The sequence below is a fragment of the Xiphias gladius genome, chromosome 15 (assembly GCF_016859285.1).
Source record: "Xiphias gladius isolate SHS-SW01 ecotype Sanya breed wild chromosome 15, ASM1685928v1, whole genome shotgun sequence".
Lineage (NCBI taxonomy): Eukaryota > Metazoa > Chordata > Actinopteri > Istiophoriformes > Xiphiidae > Xiphias > Xiphias gladius.
The window spans coordinates 24255485-24272330 of NC_053414.1; the positions used below are offsets into that span (position 1 = coordinate 24255485).

A 16846-nucleotide genomic window follows, 5' to 3' on the forward strand; every position below is an offset into this window, starting at 1 on the left:
GGACAAGATGCATATTTAAGAAACTAGGCTCAGCACAGAGAGCTGATTTCACTCTTGCTGCAGCCCCACTTGCAGCAGGCGTTGGACAATCCGACCACTACATCCCGTCCTTTTCTATCCGCACTCCGTAGAGCTTCCAGCACCTCCTCTGAGATTGGCGAGCGAGCTGAGCGGCTGAATCCAGCAGCCAGAGGTGACACATCCAACGTTTGCGCTTTCCATGTTTTGGACTCTGCAGGATCCCGCTCACTGGTAAATTGAGGAATGGGATCTGTGTTCCATGGGTCAAAGACTTCTTCTCCAATAAGAGCTGATAAAAAGGAAGGGTAAATCTCTTGATAACACATTTTGGCTCCCGGAAAACATGGCACATAGTCTCACACAAAGAGTCTTACCTGAGTCTCCTATGCTTCTCCTCCAGCGCGAACCACCACAGGTAAAGATGACAGCTCGGATGAACTCTCGTCCACACAGTTTCACCCCGTAGAAAGAGGGATGACCGTCATTGGAGCGCACCCTGTCTACGAGTGCCACCAACAAGCCCAATGTCAAGAGTGCCGCCTTCCACATGGTGAGACTAAAAAGATGATGAAGGTGTAGCAAAGGCTAGAAATTGCTTGAGGTGTCTGTGTGTTTTGTGTTTCTTTCTGAACAGCTTATATAGGCCTCAGCATCTCAGAGAAGAGCCTAGACTCACCTCCACTCTTCGTCATGCCCAGAGATAAGACCAGAGACCTTTATGGGCAACAATGCACATAGACAATAAGAAATGTTGTGATGAAGTAGCGAATGATGCCAGAGGTGATGTCAACAGAGCTCTTGGCTATCTAATCACCTGTGACCTTTTGCTGGCCTTTCTGTCCCTTAAATCAGTTGGGTTGTGCTGTGTGTCACCAGCACAATCTCCGTCTCGCTATCTGCTCTGCCAGGCATTGGATGGAGATCACTATCCACCTACCCCAAGGACAGCTAGGGGGCTATACGTTGGTGTTCATTACAAGTGACACAAACATACATGAACACTGCAGATAGATTTCTGAGGACAGCTGGTGATACTGCAATGACACAAATCAGTTGTGAACTTCTCAATGTTGTTCAATATTTATTATCAATATAAATGTATAGAGGGGACTATGTATAAGCGACGGTATCGACCTTTTATTTGTAATGAATGAATTGACAATCTATCATTTTCCACCTATCTATTTGACATTCTGTGCAATCAAAAAAGTCACATTAGAAGTGGTAATTTGACGTTAGGCTCTGGCGAAAGTGACGGACAGGGACTGTCTACCAATCAACGATCGTTTTTTTTTCATAACGCCGCGACCACCTCCCAAGTCAGCCAATCAGCTTTTGGTGTAGGGCGGGACGATGACGAGAGGGTAGCAACAGTTGCCCCGGTGAAGGCAAGGCGCCATAGTCACGGTAGTCCTGGCGACAAGAACCAAGCAACGGGAGTCAACAACAACAAGCTAAATCTAAGGAAAAAAACTTTAACGACTAAAAAAGGACAATACTGGGATAAACTAGAGGTGAAAAAGTAAAATATTTCAAAATTATCATTCCATTTTATGTAATTTTTATACGTGTGCTTGTTTGTACAATCGTCAGCGTTAACGTGAAATTGATCGGACGTGTCGATGATGAAAGTGGTTGCTAGCTTCTTTCCAAACGCAGACCGTTGTTATGGCGATGTCAGATCTTTGATAAGAGCACAAGATGGCGGGTGTGTTGTAGTGTCAGTCGTACTTTTATAGCTCATCTGTCAGAATGTTCAGACTGTTTCTTACAGTTTCGATTACAACTGAAATTAGAGTGAGATTTGATTGGTGGCGTGGCCATAGATTTAATGACTATCCAACAGGAGAAGCTAGCCACTTGCTAGCTCGCTTTAACGTCACAAGTCAACGTGAGCTGCTAGCTGGGGAAGCTATCACTCTCGCTTTCTCAACTCACTTTTCGGAAACATTAGGTAAAGAAAAGCTCACGAACCGTTCACTCAAATAAATAATGTATGAGTTATAAAAGCGGAGACATTGGTATAGAATGTTTCCTAATGTTTTTATGACTTTGAAAAAGTTTTTGGTCTGACATTGGATACGGCAATTCACTCCAGTGAACACGGTGTGCCGGATGATCATCTGATTGTCTTGTTTGCCGTGTTGGTTTACGCAGGAGTGGCTTGTTTTCTAGTGGGATGGTCTAAAGGCCTGACTGACAGTCAGGCCCAGTTGTTAATATGAGTTTATTTTCAGATGGAAATATATTGGACTGTCCGTGGTTACATATTTTATAATTTTTAGTTAGTTATTTTATTTAACTTGAAATACCTCTGTCATGGTGAATTAACCTTGTTTTTGAAATTTAATTAATTGCTTTATATATGGTTCTTAAATTCACACTCTATTTCATATTTGGACCAAACAGGAAAGGCTCTAGACTACTGCTTAGGGTTAGACAAAAGCCCTACTTCCTCCTCTGGTTTATGCTCCATACACATATACAAGCGCGCGTGCGCTCACACACACACACACACACACACACACACACACACACACACACACACACACGTGTGAGCGCACACGCTAGTTCTATCTGGCCAAAACCTAGAGAGGTGAAATCATGTGCTACCTAAGTGTGTTTATATGTACGTTTGTAGCACTTTCATTAAAAAGTGGTGTCTCTTTTTATCTACAGGACTAGTGCCTCAAAGCATTGGTTGTCATGGCAACTTCTGGATTCTCGGAGGACCTTCAGCCTCAGCAGGCCAATACAGTAACCATAGCAACTCCTACTGCCACCACACCCTCATCCGCAAAGACAGCACACTTCCTGTCTGAGATCCCACCAACCTCTGGAACCACTGCAACAGCTAACCAATCAGCCACTGCCTCAAAAACAGGACAGGATGTACTTTGTTCTCAAGCACCGCCCACTCAGGCCCAGAGCCAGAAGGCAGTGGTTCTGACCACTCCCACGCAGCACTACGTATCGCCTGAAATCCAGCACTCTACGGTCCAGAAGAGTAATGGTCAGAGCAGCTCTCCTCAGTACATCATAGTAACTGTTACAGGTGAGAGACACAGGAATGACTGACATACCTACATCATACATACTTTGCAAACACACATAATACACACCTTCTAGCTCACATAGGCTGCAGGAGGGCATGATAAGCCATGCAGTCTGAGCAAGCTTCAGTTTGTCCAATAAGTCTATTTTCTGGGTGTAAACAACAGGCTGGATCCTGGTTGGAGACTGGCAGTTTGTCCAGCACAGAGTGTTGCATTCTAGTTACCAATCAGTGCAGAGAGTTGTGTATAAATGTTCGTCCATTAATATTTTAAACAATGACAAATGCTTGTCATTCATTTCTAGGACCCGTCAAGATCTCATAAAATGTCTTTTTAACTAGCTCTACCAAAAGTTATAGAAAAAAATAGTGCTGAAGCAATTAATCTATTAGTTATTTGACAGAAAATTGATCTTCAATCATTTTAATAATTGAGTAATTTTTTAAGTAATTCATCAGGTGGGTTAAAGGTTCTGAAATGTTCTGTTCTGTAAATTTGAAATTGAAAATCTTTGCTTATTGGACTGTTGAACGGACTAAATAAGCAATTTGACAATATCACGTTGAGCTCCGGAAACTGAAATTGTTTTTTTTTTTGTACTATTTTCATTATATTTTATAGATTGTACAATTAATTGCTGTATGCTTAATAGATATAGCCCAAGTTGGAACCAAAACATTAGTGCATAACAATCTGCTTATAATAGTTATCATTTATGATGATGATTAGTTTGTTCATTGTTTGATGGTCATGATCTTAGGTTAAAGGTTTTCTGCCCTACTGAATTGCATGCCATCTTTAAAATAGTCCCTAATTAGAGAGCTAGAATGAAGACCAGCTGAGACCGGCAGGATTGAAAAACCACTGATGTAGTTTGTCTGTCTGGTTGGGTGGTGCATACATTATGAGGACAAAATAAGCTGATGGACTTGGTTGCTAGGCTGCATAGTCCCAAACGTGGGAGCATGGACAGCTGATGGATGGAACCTGACTTTCCTTTTACTCTGCTGCTTTTGCTTTTCCAGAGAGATAGTGGTATAATGATGTTTTTATTATTATTATATTACATGAGCTTGGCTTTAGGTTTGCAATTCGCAGTACAGAAAGTTAGATGGGGCTGTATCTATGGTGGCTATGTAACGTGTGCTTACAAGGCTTTGGACCTTTTCCAGATAATAGCTAAAATGAATTTAGGCCATTGCTTTTTAAAAATGTATCCTGAAGTAAAAAATAATGCTCAGTCATAAGGAAACCACTTTCAAAATATGTCAAAATATTGTGTTAACTAGTGGAAATGAGAGAGAATCAACCCCAACATTTGAGTCTATCTGTATGTTTATTTTAGGGCCGTCTATTCATAGATCTTTTTGCCCACTAGTATCAAGTAACACTATGCACTTTCACCCAGAGTGAGAGAGTCACAGGCTTGTCTTGTTCTCACGGAGCAGGACAACTAAGTTAGCCGAATAACTGTGCTTATTAAAAATTCACCCCATATCTGAAACATGGACTGCAGTTTTACTCGGTCCAGTTATGCAATTAACTTAGTAAAACTGCTTCATGAGAAATTATATACTTTAGTATTTGTGCTCTTCAATTTTTTGCATTCATATTTTTGATAGCAGGCTAGAATGATGTACATTTGATTTCTAATGACCCAGTAATGCAGCATATTTGGTTGTACTATACACAAGGTTTAGAAACTGTAACAGCACACTTACTTTGAAAAACACAGAATGGAATAGAATGTATTATGTAACATAAAAAGGACAAATGTTTTTCTGTTCAGCTGGGACTTAGCAACGACAAGGACCATTAAAACCAGGCATACTGTCTAAACAGAAGAGATTTACCTGTTAAAATGGCAGAATTTATAGTTTGCTCATTGAAATTTACTATATAGTTAGTGCGGCAACAAGGAGTATTTTTATTCAGGTAACATGTCCTATTTGTCATAAGTTTAGCCTTCAAGATGTAAAAAGAAATAAAGGAACATGCCCATCACAATATACCAGTGCCCATAGTGACAGGTCCTCACATCTATGAAAATGTAGGAGAAAATTTCGAGACTTTAAACTGACCACATATTCAAAATCTAAATGGTTACTTTCTTGCCTGGAAAAATATCAAAACATAAAAAATGGTTCGGTTAGGTACATAAAGCCTGATCGGCATGCAATAGTATTTGTAACGTTACTTAACCAAATCAAGCTCATCACACTCCTGAGTATCCCGGAGCACTTCCAAACAGCTGTTAATGGAAATGTTGACTATGTAGTGATAGCAAAAACTTACATATAGTACTTTTAATGTTTGTGCTTTCTCTCTTGTATGTGTTTTGTCCATACGGGCCTCTGTCCTTAGATAATGATGTGAATAACCAATTAAAAACCAATTAATTTTTAATAGTTTTATGTGATAGAAGACCATTGATTGATAAGTGACTGGAAAAGTAGAGATATATTTTCTGTTGATCAACTAATTGATAAATCAGCTATGTCTGTGGACTTTTGCAGATATTTTGCCTCTCATTTAAAAGGCTCCTTCAATTATGATTAATTAACTAATAGTTTCAGCACTGGATACAACACTACATGATTAAAATTGCAAAAATACTTGTCTTTCTCATCATCTAGATATGATTGGTTGCTATGTTTGCATGTTCCAAAGTTCTCTACTCTGGTGAGTCCTGCCTGCACCTGTTGGTATCAGTTGCAGTTGTCAGGATTGGATAAACCTGGTTAACTAAAGAAAAAAAAAAAAAAGTCATGGACCAGAATAGCTTGCACAGTGGCTAGCTCGTTATTCTGTTCTGTTCTGCTTTTCCCCTCTTAATCCATAAATTCAGTGGCATTGAGGTATAAAAATAGCCAACAGACAGAGGTAAGTAGTTAGATATTAAGTCAGGTGCCAGCCTGATGGAAGCACAATGTAATCTCTATTGAAAACAAATTTATTAAATTCTCATTGATCTTGAATTGTCTTGTGGAAGGAATTTAAAGTTTTTTGAATTAAAAAGTTGTTAATCTGCTAAACTGGCAGGTGGAATTTAGGAAGGAACAGTCAGAGCCAAAATGTACAAATATTTGAGGAGAGACTGAATCTCATTTTCCATTAGTTATCATGATGCGGAGTTCAAGAGTTTTTAATCTTCTTAACATGTCCATATGGTGTTTTATTATATGATACAAGACATATCATGAGTGAAATAAGCAGTCAACGTCATGTCTGAGTATTTCCACTTTGCGACTGCAGTGTACCAGTGACAGACTCAAAAACATGGATTCAGACAGCCTGGGTTTCATGCATCACATACCTAGGGAACAAATCCCGTCAACTCCGGGGGTGGAGCAAAAGAAACCAGAAAACTCCAGCACAGAGCAGATTTGTCAGTACAGGGAGCAGGGTTTGCATTAGTACAACCACGAATGCTATGTCAGCCACTGCCAGTTACAAGCTAACAAGCTAGCAAACGACATAAACAAATAAAAGATGCTAACTACACTTACCATTCTGAAACATCTGCTCACCGATATTGGTGCTCAACAGTCTCCTCATCTGAGTCTGGGGCTGAGGTCGAAAAGTCCATAAAGTCTCCTTTTCTAACCACTTTTTGTTGACCTCAGTGGAAAACGTCATTAGGTCAAGGAGAGATGCGAAGGAGAACTGATGAGGACGTAAGAAAAGACAACCGTGGTGCCAAGAGAATGTGACTGCACTTACACTTAGCTATATAATTATGCGATGGCGGATGTTATTGACGTGGGTCTGCCAAGTGAAACTACAGTGTTCCAAAGATGGACAACAAGAAGTGCATCTTAGATACTTTGCCCTGTACGTTCTTACCCTGTTATTTAATGCAGGCTATATGAACATGGAAAGCCTGGTGAAAAATATTACTTCATTACCAAAGTTGGAATTGAAATAAAAACGGAATATAGGCTAGCAGTCACAAAAGTGAGACAAAATGGTTGTCACATTGAGTGACTGATCACACTCACCCTTCTTTCCACTCATATTTATCGACATGAATCCCAATTAGTATGATTGTATGAAAGTAATTGTTAAAATTATTCAAGATAGGCATAACATGTTAGGCCTACAAATCTACTACTGTACGAAATCATTTTAAAGTTTTGCACATGTTGAATTAAAAACATCATCTGGCTGAAAACGTCTCATGCCCCCTTTTCTTGAAAAACAGACAGAATGACCAAACCAGTGCTGCTGATACTATGTACTTTTACAACAATTATACTTATGATTACTTTTTACGTATGATTTTTCATGCATGACTTTTACTTTGAGAGGAGTCTTTTTACATCGCAAGTATTTTTTTAGTACTTTTAGTTACGTAAAGGATCAGAATACTTCTCCCACCACTGAATATACTGTGTATATGTAGTTTAAGAGATGATCTGGCTTAACCCTTTCCTTTATTAAAGCAAGGGCTACAGCATCTGTGACTGAAACTCAGTTAATGAATGATATTGGCAATACAACAACGCTCAAAATGAAGATATATAACTAATGCAAAGTGAGCATTGTGTGTCACTTTAAATGCTGCTGCCGCAAGGAACTTTGGGAGGGCATTATCTCCTTTTCCTTTCGTAAAGGAAAGTCCAGTGTATCCTATGCTAAAGGAGATAAGACGGGAAGCACTGAAGCCCCTTTCCTGAGCATTTAGAGAATTCGACAAGCTCTTATCATGGTTGCCACCAAGATATTTCCGGGTCATTTTACTCAGGAATCTTCTGAAGCAAAATTACTACCTGACCACAGCATGGGTCGGACTGAGGCTCAGACATGTATGGCTGAATCTCTCCTAGGTTTCCTCTTTGCTAGCAATAATTTTATGCCATGCTGTTTCACCGGTCAACCTAGTGCAAGCAGCGGTGGTGGGCGGTGCAAACACGCTGTGTTACATATCTGATTATTCATAGACCCAGAATTTCTCAATGAGGAAGAAAGCGTAGATGTGTCTCCAGCCCCTTATCAGAGTTTTGTTTTTGTTTTTTGTTTTTTTACATTTTTGATGTTAAACACAATATTAATCATAGCATAGCATAGTATTTTTCTTTCTTTTCTTTTTTTTTTTGAATGGTGGGTTGTGCGGAGGTGTGCTGGCTCTGCTATGACTTGGCCCAAGTGTAACTATGAGTATGTTTACAGCTGTTAACTTAGGTAGAAGTAAGAGCAGCACAGTGGGAGCGGGACAGTGCAAAACACTTAAAGCCAAATGTTTCTCACCTGAAGGGTATAAAAAAAGCGAATATTACCCTCCCCTCCGCCCACCCTCCATCCACTGTTTTCTCCCTCTATCCTTCATCCCTCATGTATCTCTCATTTCCCTCTCTCATCTGATCTGCATGTTTACAAGATGGAGGGATTTCTCTCTCCATCTGGGGAGATTAGCTGTCCAAGGCTGTCCTTCTGCCTGCAACATATAAGGATGAAAGGAGAGTTGGACAGAATCACTCTTCCCCCTCCTCACTATCAGTCTCTCCTTGGTCAAGCAAAAAAAGAAACTTATTTGCAGGATGTTCTGCGGTGGCTGTTATTATCATTTGGAAGCAGTATGTCGTGAGTACTGAACTTGTGGTGATGGTGGCTCGCTTTTTTTCATTGAGTTTTATTTGATCATCTGATGAAACTTCTCTCCCCTACCCGTCATGTGCCATCCCTAGAGGGTTCTGTTCACTCCAATGACAGTCTGTCGGACTCCAGCCCGCCTGCCCCTGGCGTTCCTACTCAGGTGGTCCAACCAGTGCAGGCCACCCCACAGGTGAGACGCACAAAGACACAAATTTACATACCCCCTAAATGTGTCATTTGACCGTACAGGAGCAGGATACAAACAGAGGCTTGACTGCTGATAAAGTTTTATCTGACACTGTGACTTTACTCACCAGCAGAGGTCAGTGTTGCAAGCCGTGTCGCAGGCAGCCAAGAGGATTCAGACAGGCCAAATTAACAACCTACAGTCTGTGCACATTAACCAGGAGGTAAACAGATATACACAAGGCATTTAAAGTTATCATGTAAGAGAATAGATACGAAACACATTCAATTCAAGTTTAGGGGTAATGTCATCATGTGTTCATTACTAATGGTTTTGTCATGTGGCACTTTTAAAAACAAGTGCAAGAGACGGATGTAGGAGAGAAAGGCCTTTGTGCCCTTTTGGAGAAAAGAAAATGATTTCTGTCAAGCTTTGCATGTCTCTCCACCTCTGTCACAGTCTTTTTCATTCTCTTGTGCTCATCCCTCACTCTCACAATGGTGTACTTGAACACAACACTTATATTAATCTTTAATGGCAGACAACAATCCTGCTACTTCTATGTTTCCCTAGTTGTATTCCTTAATACCGGTCTTTAAACTATCGTGCCTACTAAAAAAAGCAGTCAACAATCTGGCATCTACTGATATATAACAATAATGACGGTAAGCTGTCAGACAGGTTTCAGAAATTGTGCCTGCTCGTCGCCTCCTCTGAACAAAAACCCTCTTGACCCAGTTATGGAGCACAGCACACATTTTTCATTGCTGATACAAGCTAGATGTCTGGTAAAGGCTAAGTTTAAAGCTGCTCCAATTTATAATTTTACATTAACAATCGATCAAATGACCAGATGCGATTTGAAAGGGCTCGCTTGCAGTGATGAACCGACAGGGACTTATCTACCAACTCTTATGTTTGACTCACTTTTATGGAGCGTTTTAGTGTCTTTTAGCTAATTGTTTTTGGTTTTACAGGCCCCCCAGTTTCACTGTTTTACTTCACTCTCAATGCTATGATCAGTGTTGTTACCAGCTGCAGCAGGCACCTGTTTTCAGCAAAAAAGGCTCAAAAAAACCCACAGTACACTGTCCGCCAAGCCAGAAATGGCACACAGACAAATTTAGTGACTAGCTGGAACATTGTGGAGCAACTAGCAGCTAAAAAGTCAGATATTTCCCCTAAGAGTTTGGGGAAGAACAACCAAAGACCTAAAATTCAGTTGGAAATAGACAAATATTGGCAGACGATATAACAACCTTATAATGTGATAAAATGCCCATATTGTGTTTACATTCTATTGCGCTGCCCCTAAATAAAATCAGTGAAAGCTGCTTTAAGTTTCCTCTTTGCTTGTTGTCCAGGTGGAGCATGTGTACTCTGGCCAGGTGCAGTATGTGGACGGAGCAGGAGATGCAACTTTCACCACATCCACCATGTGAGAGCAAACTGCTTTGGCTGCATATTGCGTATCTCTTGGACATGCTCACTCACAAACATGATCAATCACACACATCTTGGAACTTTCCTGGTCATACAACTGTACCTGTTTGTGCATTTATATGTCTTTTTGTGCATGTAAATCTCTTGTCCAGTCGATCGAGCAACTACCCTTTCTCCGACTCGCCCCTCTACTCCCAGACCCCTCCCACCTCCTCTTCCACCTACTATGAGACTACGCCCAGTTCTGAGTCAGACATCACCGGATCTGTTACCTCGCAGCCAGTTTCTGTGGCAACAGGAGGAGCCAGTAGCGGGGCAGCTGCTGCGGGTGGAGCAGGCTACGTTATTCAGGGAGGTTATGTGTTAGGAGGAGGAGGAGCAGCAGCAGCAGCAGGTGGAGGAGGAGGAGGAGGAGGACAGAGTTACTCTAGCCCTAACTCTCGAGCACCACCTGCTACTGTGAGTACTGAAGTTGTGAAAGTGAAAACTGTATTTGGTCATAATCTATGACATGAAGGTTCAGAAAATTCAATTTTCCGACCTACCATCTTTTCTAGGTGCAATGGCTTTGTGATAATTACGAGGGGGCTGAGGGGGTGAGTTTACCTCGCTGCACCCTCTACTACCACTACCTGCTGCACTGCCAGGAGCAGAAACTAGAGCCTGTTAATGCTGCGTCTTTTGGCAAACTCATAAGGTCTGTCTTCATGGGGCTACGTACACGAAGATTAGGGACCAGGTACACACACACACACACACACACACACACACACACACAAACACACGCATGCACATGTGCTAGATGAGTACTTGAGGTCTTTGTCATAACTTTTTCCTGTGTGTTTCAGAGGGAATTCTAAGTACCACTACTATGGCCTGAGGATCAAATCTGGTTCCCCACTGCTCAGACTGATGGATGAACAGCAGCACATGGCGATGAGGCAGCAGCCTTTCTCACAGAAAAACAGGTATCCACACATGGACCAAATACAGAATGTCTTTATATTACTGTATACCAACGCCTAAAAATGCCTCACCTGTGGGTTCATTTCTTTAAATCTGTGCCTGAGTTGCAGTATGTTCTTGATGCTTTTTGGTTGTGTTAACCCATCTGTCTTGTGTAAATGCAAGTGATTGAATCACCCATACACATTATAAGTACCTTTTTGTGGTAAAAGATCCATTCAAACCGCAAGATGCAACAGTTGCTTTTTTTATGATTTTACCGTTGCCTGTCTCTTCAAGTGATCAAGTTACAACGTAACCTGTGTTTTCCCTGTGACTGTTTGTCTCTGTCTCCCTGAACTTTGTGCAATAGGATAAAGCCAGTTCAGAAGACACAGGGGATCACCAATGGTACATCAGGTGGGGCAGGTCAACAGCAGGCGGCGGCACTCTGTGATATTTCAGCCCAGGTGCAACAGTATCAGCAGTTTCTGGGTGAGGAGCACCTGCACTCTATAAAGTGTGCACCATTGTTTTCTAGCATTACACAGTCTTTATTGTATGTATGGTTTTATTTAAAAGAAACAAAATAATACTGTCATAACCCAGGCTTGTATTTCCTGTAGCGGTGTTGGTTAAAATTAGCTGTGGTAACAATGGAATGACTGGTCATGAAGACTGGGTCTAACATGTGAAACCAAAGACCTTACTGTTTCATCTCAATGTCCCCTCTGTTTCTCTCTCTGCTTGTGCTGAATCTTGTTAGAGGCGTCAAGGCCGCTGCCAGAGTTTGTGGACATGGATCTGCAAGATCGAACCCTGCCTGATGGGATCCTTTTAGAACACCTCAAGGCCTTCCAGACTCTCTACAGAGAACACTGTGAGGTAGGCAGCTGTGGACAGAGAGAGGATACACACACTGATCATAGTACTCCTTATTCTTAGCGGTTATTCCCAGCTTTAATGACAGCCAGTTGTCTGATGTCAAAATTTGAAGTGAATTCGTTGTATATTGCAGCACATAGGTTTTTCAAGTGCTAAAAAGAAGCCAAGCTCTCTGTACTATTGACAACTTAAAACAGAACATTTTTTCTGGTGAAAATATATGACGCATAGAATTGCAAAGAAGGTTTAAACACCTTTGTGTTATTGTGTGTGGGATCCCCACAGGCCATCCTGGATGTAATGGTTAACCTTCAATTCACTCTTGTGGAGACACTTTGGAAATCCTTCTGGAGGTTCAGCCAGAGCAATGACACAGAATCACTCAACCTGTAAGTATCACAAACACACTCAAACAGCCTGATGAAAGAAGTAAAACACTGCTATACCTGACTATGAATGGTCTGTCCCCACTTCCGTAACAACTGTCTCACACGCTGCTCCAGGCACAATGAGTCTGAGAAGCGTCTGCCCAAATCGTGCCTGGTGGTGCTGTGTAAGTTTGAGCCAGTGTTGCGCTGGACGAGGGAGTGTGACAACCTGCTGTACCAGACTCTGGTGGAGATCCTCATCCCTGATGTACTGAGACCCATCCCTAGTGAGTTATTAAGGCCTGTGAGAGCCCTGATTACAAAACTGTTTAGTGAGGCAACCCAGACTAATTGACAGGTTTACAGCATTCCAGCCTGAAAAGGTGAGGCATCATTGCTCTTCAACCTGGGGGCAAGGTTAGGGGGTTTCTCCTCTACTACATTCCTTCAGGTTTAAATGTAAATGTAAACCAGTTCTCTCTCTCTTTCTCCTCTGTCCATCGCCACCACCCCTGCATCAGGTGCCTTAACTCAGGCCATCCGCAACTTTGCAAAGAGTCTGGAGAATTGGTTGACAGGTGCCATGATGAACATCCCAGAGGAGATGGTTCGCATAAAGGTATTTGTATGTTAATGCACTGATTAGATATCAAGACAGAGCTCTGCATCTTTTCCTTTACATTTTTGTATTTCCTGCCTGCAAATGGCCAGATGTCAACAATTTCACAGAGCCATCCAGATGATGTCTAGATCCAATTTAAACAGTTCAAACCTGGAATGAGAATTTATCTCAAATGTGTGTCAAGTGACCACTATTCGAGTTGGTTTCACCTCCCACTCCCATAACTGTTGAAAACTGTGACAAAACAGAAAAAAATACACATTACAGTTTCACCATACAGCTACAGAGGAGAATTGCTGTGGGTGTTTGAAATCAGATTAAAACAACAAAAAATTTAAGATGAGAGAGGCAAAATTTGAAATCTTCATGCACACATGTCCCTGCCCAACTCCAAATGTGACCTGAGTGATGGGATCTTACTGTGTCCTTTGTGTTGGTGTGCATTTACATGTTTTCAGTGATGTCCTGTTGAGACTAGAAAAACCCACGCTGCACTTTACTTATCTTTCATACTTTTCCTCCGCCTCTCTGTAGGTGGTGTGTGTAGGCTCCTTCTCCCAAACGCTGCGACGCTACACCAGCCTGAACCACCTGGCCCAGGCTGCCCGCGCCGTTCTCCAAAACTCAGCCCAGATCAACCAGATGCTCTCCGACCTCAACCGGGTTGATTTCACTAACGTACAGGTCTGTCAGTACTCCTGTCTCTCTCCTTTCCCCCTCACATCTATTATTTTCCTGTGTTGATGTTTAAGTGAAACAGAGCAGAACCCTGACACTGTCCACCTGTGTCCACCTCAGGAGCAGGCGTCCTGGGTGTGTCAGTGTGAAGACCGTGTGGTCCAGAGACTGGAGCAAGACTTTAAAATGACTCTGCAGCAGCAAAACTCCCTGGAGCAGTGGGCTACCTGGCTTGATGGTGTTGTCTCCCAGGTTCTAAAGCCCTACGAGCACAACCCCATCACCCTACCAAAGGCTGCCAAGGTCTTCCTGCTCAACTGGTCCTTCTATAGGTGAGTGGAAACAGGAAATATGTGATCTATAAAGATGCACCACAAAAAAAAAAAAAAAATTGGTTTTTATGTTGAAGATACGTTTTGTATATCTCCTCTGCTTTCTGACCAGTTCTATGGTAATCCGGGACCTGACTCTGCGCAGTGCTGCCAGTTTTGGCTCCTTTCACCTGATCCGCTTGCTGTATGATGAGTATATGTACTACCTGATAGAGCACAGGGTGGCCCAGGCTAAAGGAGAGACGCCCATTGCAGTCATGGGAGAAGTATGTGCCTGCACATACAGTCGCTTACATGGTGCCGCCTACACCTGATGATACACCGCATATTTCTAAATGTTCAATCCTTACTCTGTGTTGCAGTTTGCCAGCACTGTCAAGAGCCGAACCTCACCAGACCTGGAAAAGGGTAAATTAAGCGTGGTTCTCCTCACAAATATGTGGGGTTTCAAGTTTTGCTCTAGCATCTGTTACTATGTTGCTTATTGTCGTGTCACTGCCCTTCTCAATCAGAAGAAGAGGAAGAGGATGAGGAAGAGGAGAGCGAAGAAGAGAGCGGAGATCTTGTACTGCAGTCCAGCTCTCTGAGTGCAGTCGATGAGGAGGAGCCAATGGAACCGCCCGCCAAGCAGCCTAGGGCAACTTTAAACCTGCACACACCTTAGCTAATTATCTATATAATCAACACACATCACATTACTCACCTTTGCTTTAAGTTTAACATCATGTCATCCCATTCTGTCACCTGCTTCTGGTTTGCAAACAGACAATATTTGATGTTCAGTGTGTGGTTGTCATGTGTGTGTGTGCAAGGCATGTGAGAAAGTGGGAGAGCCCTTTGCCAATTTTTTATGTTCTACTTTTGTGCAGCCATTCTTTCTCTCTTGGCCTTCACCTGATCATTTACAATCTTTCCCTGTGCCTTCCCTGTCTGTTCAGTGGCTCGATGTCAGTAGCCACTCATGTCCACCTTGAACTAAACAATACACGCAATATATTCTCCACTCCCTCCTGCCCTGCCTTAACCACTGACCTGATTGCTGTGGAGAGATGAGAAGACTCCAGTGTTCTTCATTGTGCTTTAAAGGCACACTGCCTTTAAAGCAACGACTATGCAGGGGAGCTGGACTTAAATGAACAGCACTGTCTGAAACACACTTCTTTTTTTTCTTTTTTTTTAAATCTAAGAGTAGCATCTGGAATGATACTGCATCATAAATTCTCTTGGCACATGGATGTTGATTTACAGCTATTTGTGGATGCCATATTTTACTTGTTTATGTCATTTCTTAAAAATTTGGCCAACTAACTGCTACCCTGTGCCTTTGAGAGATTAATAGCCTGAAAAAGAAGAAGCTTGTATTCTATATATTCTTTATTGGTGGATTAATAAATGAAGGTCCTGTTAAGTAGTTTTGGTGTTGTCATGAACTTTTACTAGCTGTAAAAAAAAAAACAGAAAAAAAAAAACTGAGATGGTGACAGTCAAGCTTTGTTGTGAGTCCACCCAGTTTGTTGTTCTTCATTCATCCTTTCATCAATTGATCATCCATTCATTCTTTCAAGCTCATAATCTTATTTTATACACACGCACACAAAATCCTACTGGACAGACAGATTACTCAAGTGCTACCACACAAACTTTGATAGACTGAATGCAATTTAAGTCAGCCGCAAGACGAGGCCAAAGTTTATCCCTCACAATCAGGAGCATACACTGTATCCATGGCAACCTTCGTACCAGCTAGATGTACCAGCTACAGCTATCTCAAAGTTTTTGAAGTGTAAAAGTAGATGTTTATTTTCTGGGTTTCTATGTTGAATATATTGTAGATAACCTATATTATGTACCTTTTGTGAACACTGTCATATATCCGAACTATTTGTATGTTGTTTAACCATTACTGCCTTAAGAAATATGTTGTGGTATGTCCACCATCGAGAGTACTGAGCTATATTTTTATTTTGATGATGGACCAGGCATGTGAATATGGTGAGCTTCTAGATTGACCCTTTCCAAAGAGCGCATGCTCAACCAGCAGCTTCTCACATAACATGAGCAGATGTTGATTTTATGAAGTGTGGAACTTTGGTATTGAAAGGAAAAAATAGAAAAGATTAGTCGTAATGGGGTGTCCTTCAGCACTTCAGCACATCTGACTATCAAGATCCCACCAAAGAGCACTAAATAGAAAAAATTGCCCTCGCCATTTATCCATATGGCGAGGGCAGACTACAAAATCTGTCTTTTAAAATAAAATCAACTGCGAACTGCAATGTCACTATCACAAAAATTGTGACTTGGACTCTGTCCGTAACTTGTGCTGCCACACATTTTATGAGGTCCTCTTGATATTATTTTGAAGACCTATGTACTTAAATCTGATCTACATTTGTAGCTTTATTCTTACTGTTAACTAAAAGGACATGATTGCTCTCGAAACCTGTACCAGAATTTCTTTCCTCTGACCCCTCGACATATTGTTTGTTCTTGGTTTTGCTCAACCACATCACCTACACCAGACTTGTAGTATTGTTCCTCCTTAGAGTTGAGACAGTTTTAAAATAAGGTCAAAATGTAAGCAGTAGAGATGGAGATATCCTGACATTCAGTCTCTAGTATGGGTCAAACTCCAAAACCACTGGCTCCTTAATTTCCCATGATGCAAGAGTTGCATATTTTGTTAGACCCTTAATGCGTCCTAAATGCCCACT

General features: G+C 41.6%; 2 protein-coding genes across 3 annotated transcripts; one reads left to right on the forward strand and one right to left on the reverse strand.

The window, feature by feature from the left end:
• Positions 1 to 29: 29 nt before the first annotated feature.
• On the reverse strand, positions 30 to 570 carry rln3b (relaxin 3b). The gene is made up of 2 exons (XM_040146735.1): positions 396 to 570; positions 30 to 310 (listed from the first exon to the last, which is right to left on the reverse strand). Exons 1-2 carry the CDS (start codon positions 568 to 570, stop codon positions 30 to 32), a joined length of 456 nt encoding a protein of 151 aa, XP_040002669.1.
• A 799-nt stretch (positions 571 to 1369) lies between these two features.
• Positions 1370 to 16657, forward strand: rfx1b (regulatory factor X, 1b (influences HLA class II expression)). Of its 2 annotated transcripts, none has more exons than XM_040146733.1 (18): positions 1370 to 1535; positions 2701 to 3076; positions 8765 to 8862; positions 8990 to 9082; positions 10224 to 10297; positions 10455 to 10761; positions 10860 to 11041; positions 11151 to 11270; positions 11621 to 11742; positions 12014 to 12132; positions 12418 to 12521; positions 12636 to 12787; positions 13022 to 13119; positions 13657 to 13806; positions 13921 to 14132; positions 14245 to 14398; positions 14495 to 14540; positions 14645 to 16657. In XM_040146733.1, exons 2-18 carry the CDS (start codon positions 2728 to 2730, stop codon positions 14794 to 14796), a joined length of 2532 nt encoding a protein of 843 aa, XP_040002667.1. In that variant the 5' UTR covers positions 1370 to 1535; positions 2701 to 2727; the 3' UTR covers positions 14797 to 16657. The 2 variants fall into 2 exon arrangements, with proteins under 2 accessions (XP_040002667.1, XP_040002668.1); XM_040146734.1 differs by having other exon boundaries at positions 8993 to 9082.
• Positions 16658 to 16846: the final 189 nt, after the last annotated feature.

What these genes read in the sequence shown, in the direction of transcription:
- rln3b (XM_040146735.1), bottom strand. Translation starts at nt 570, where the DNA reads ATGTGGAAGGCGGCACTCTTGACATTGGGCTTGTTGGTGGCACTCGTA. An exon ending in GAGAAGCATAGGAGACTCAG is followed by an intron (nt 311 to 395) that starts GTAAGACTCTTT and finishes CCTTTTTATCAG; the next exon opens with CTCTTATTGGAGAAGAAGTC.
- rfx1b (XM_040146733.1), top strand. Translation starts at nt 2,728, where the DNA reads ATGGCAACTTCTGGATTCTCGGAGGACCTTCAGCCTCAGCAGGCCAAT. An exon ending in ACACGAAGATTAGGGACCAG is followed by an intron (nt 11,042 to 11,150) that starts GTACACACACAC and finishes TGTGTGTTTCAG; the next exon opens with AGGGAATTCTAAGTACCACT. An exon ending in CTCACCAGACCTGGAAAAGG is followed by an intron (nt 14,541 to 14,644) that starts GTAAATTAAGCG and finishes CTTCTCAATCAG; the next exon opens with AAGAAGAGGAAGAGGATGAG.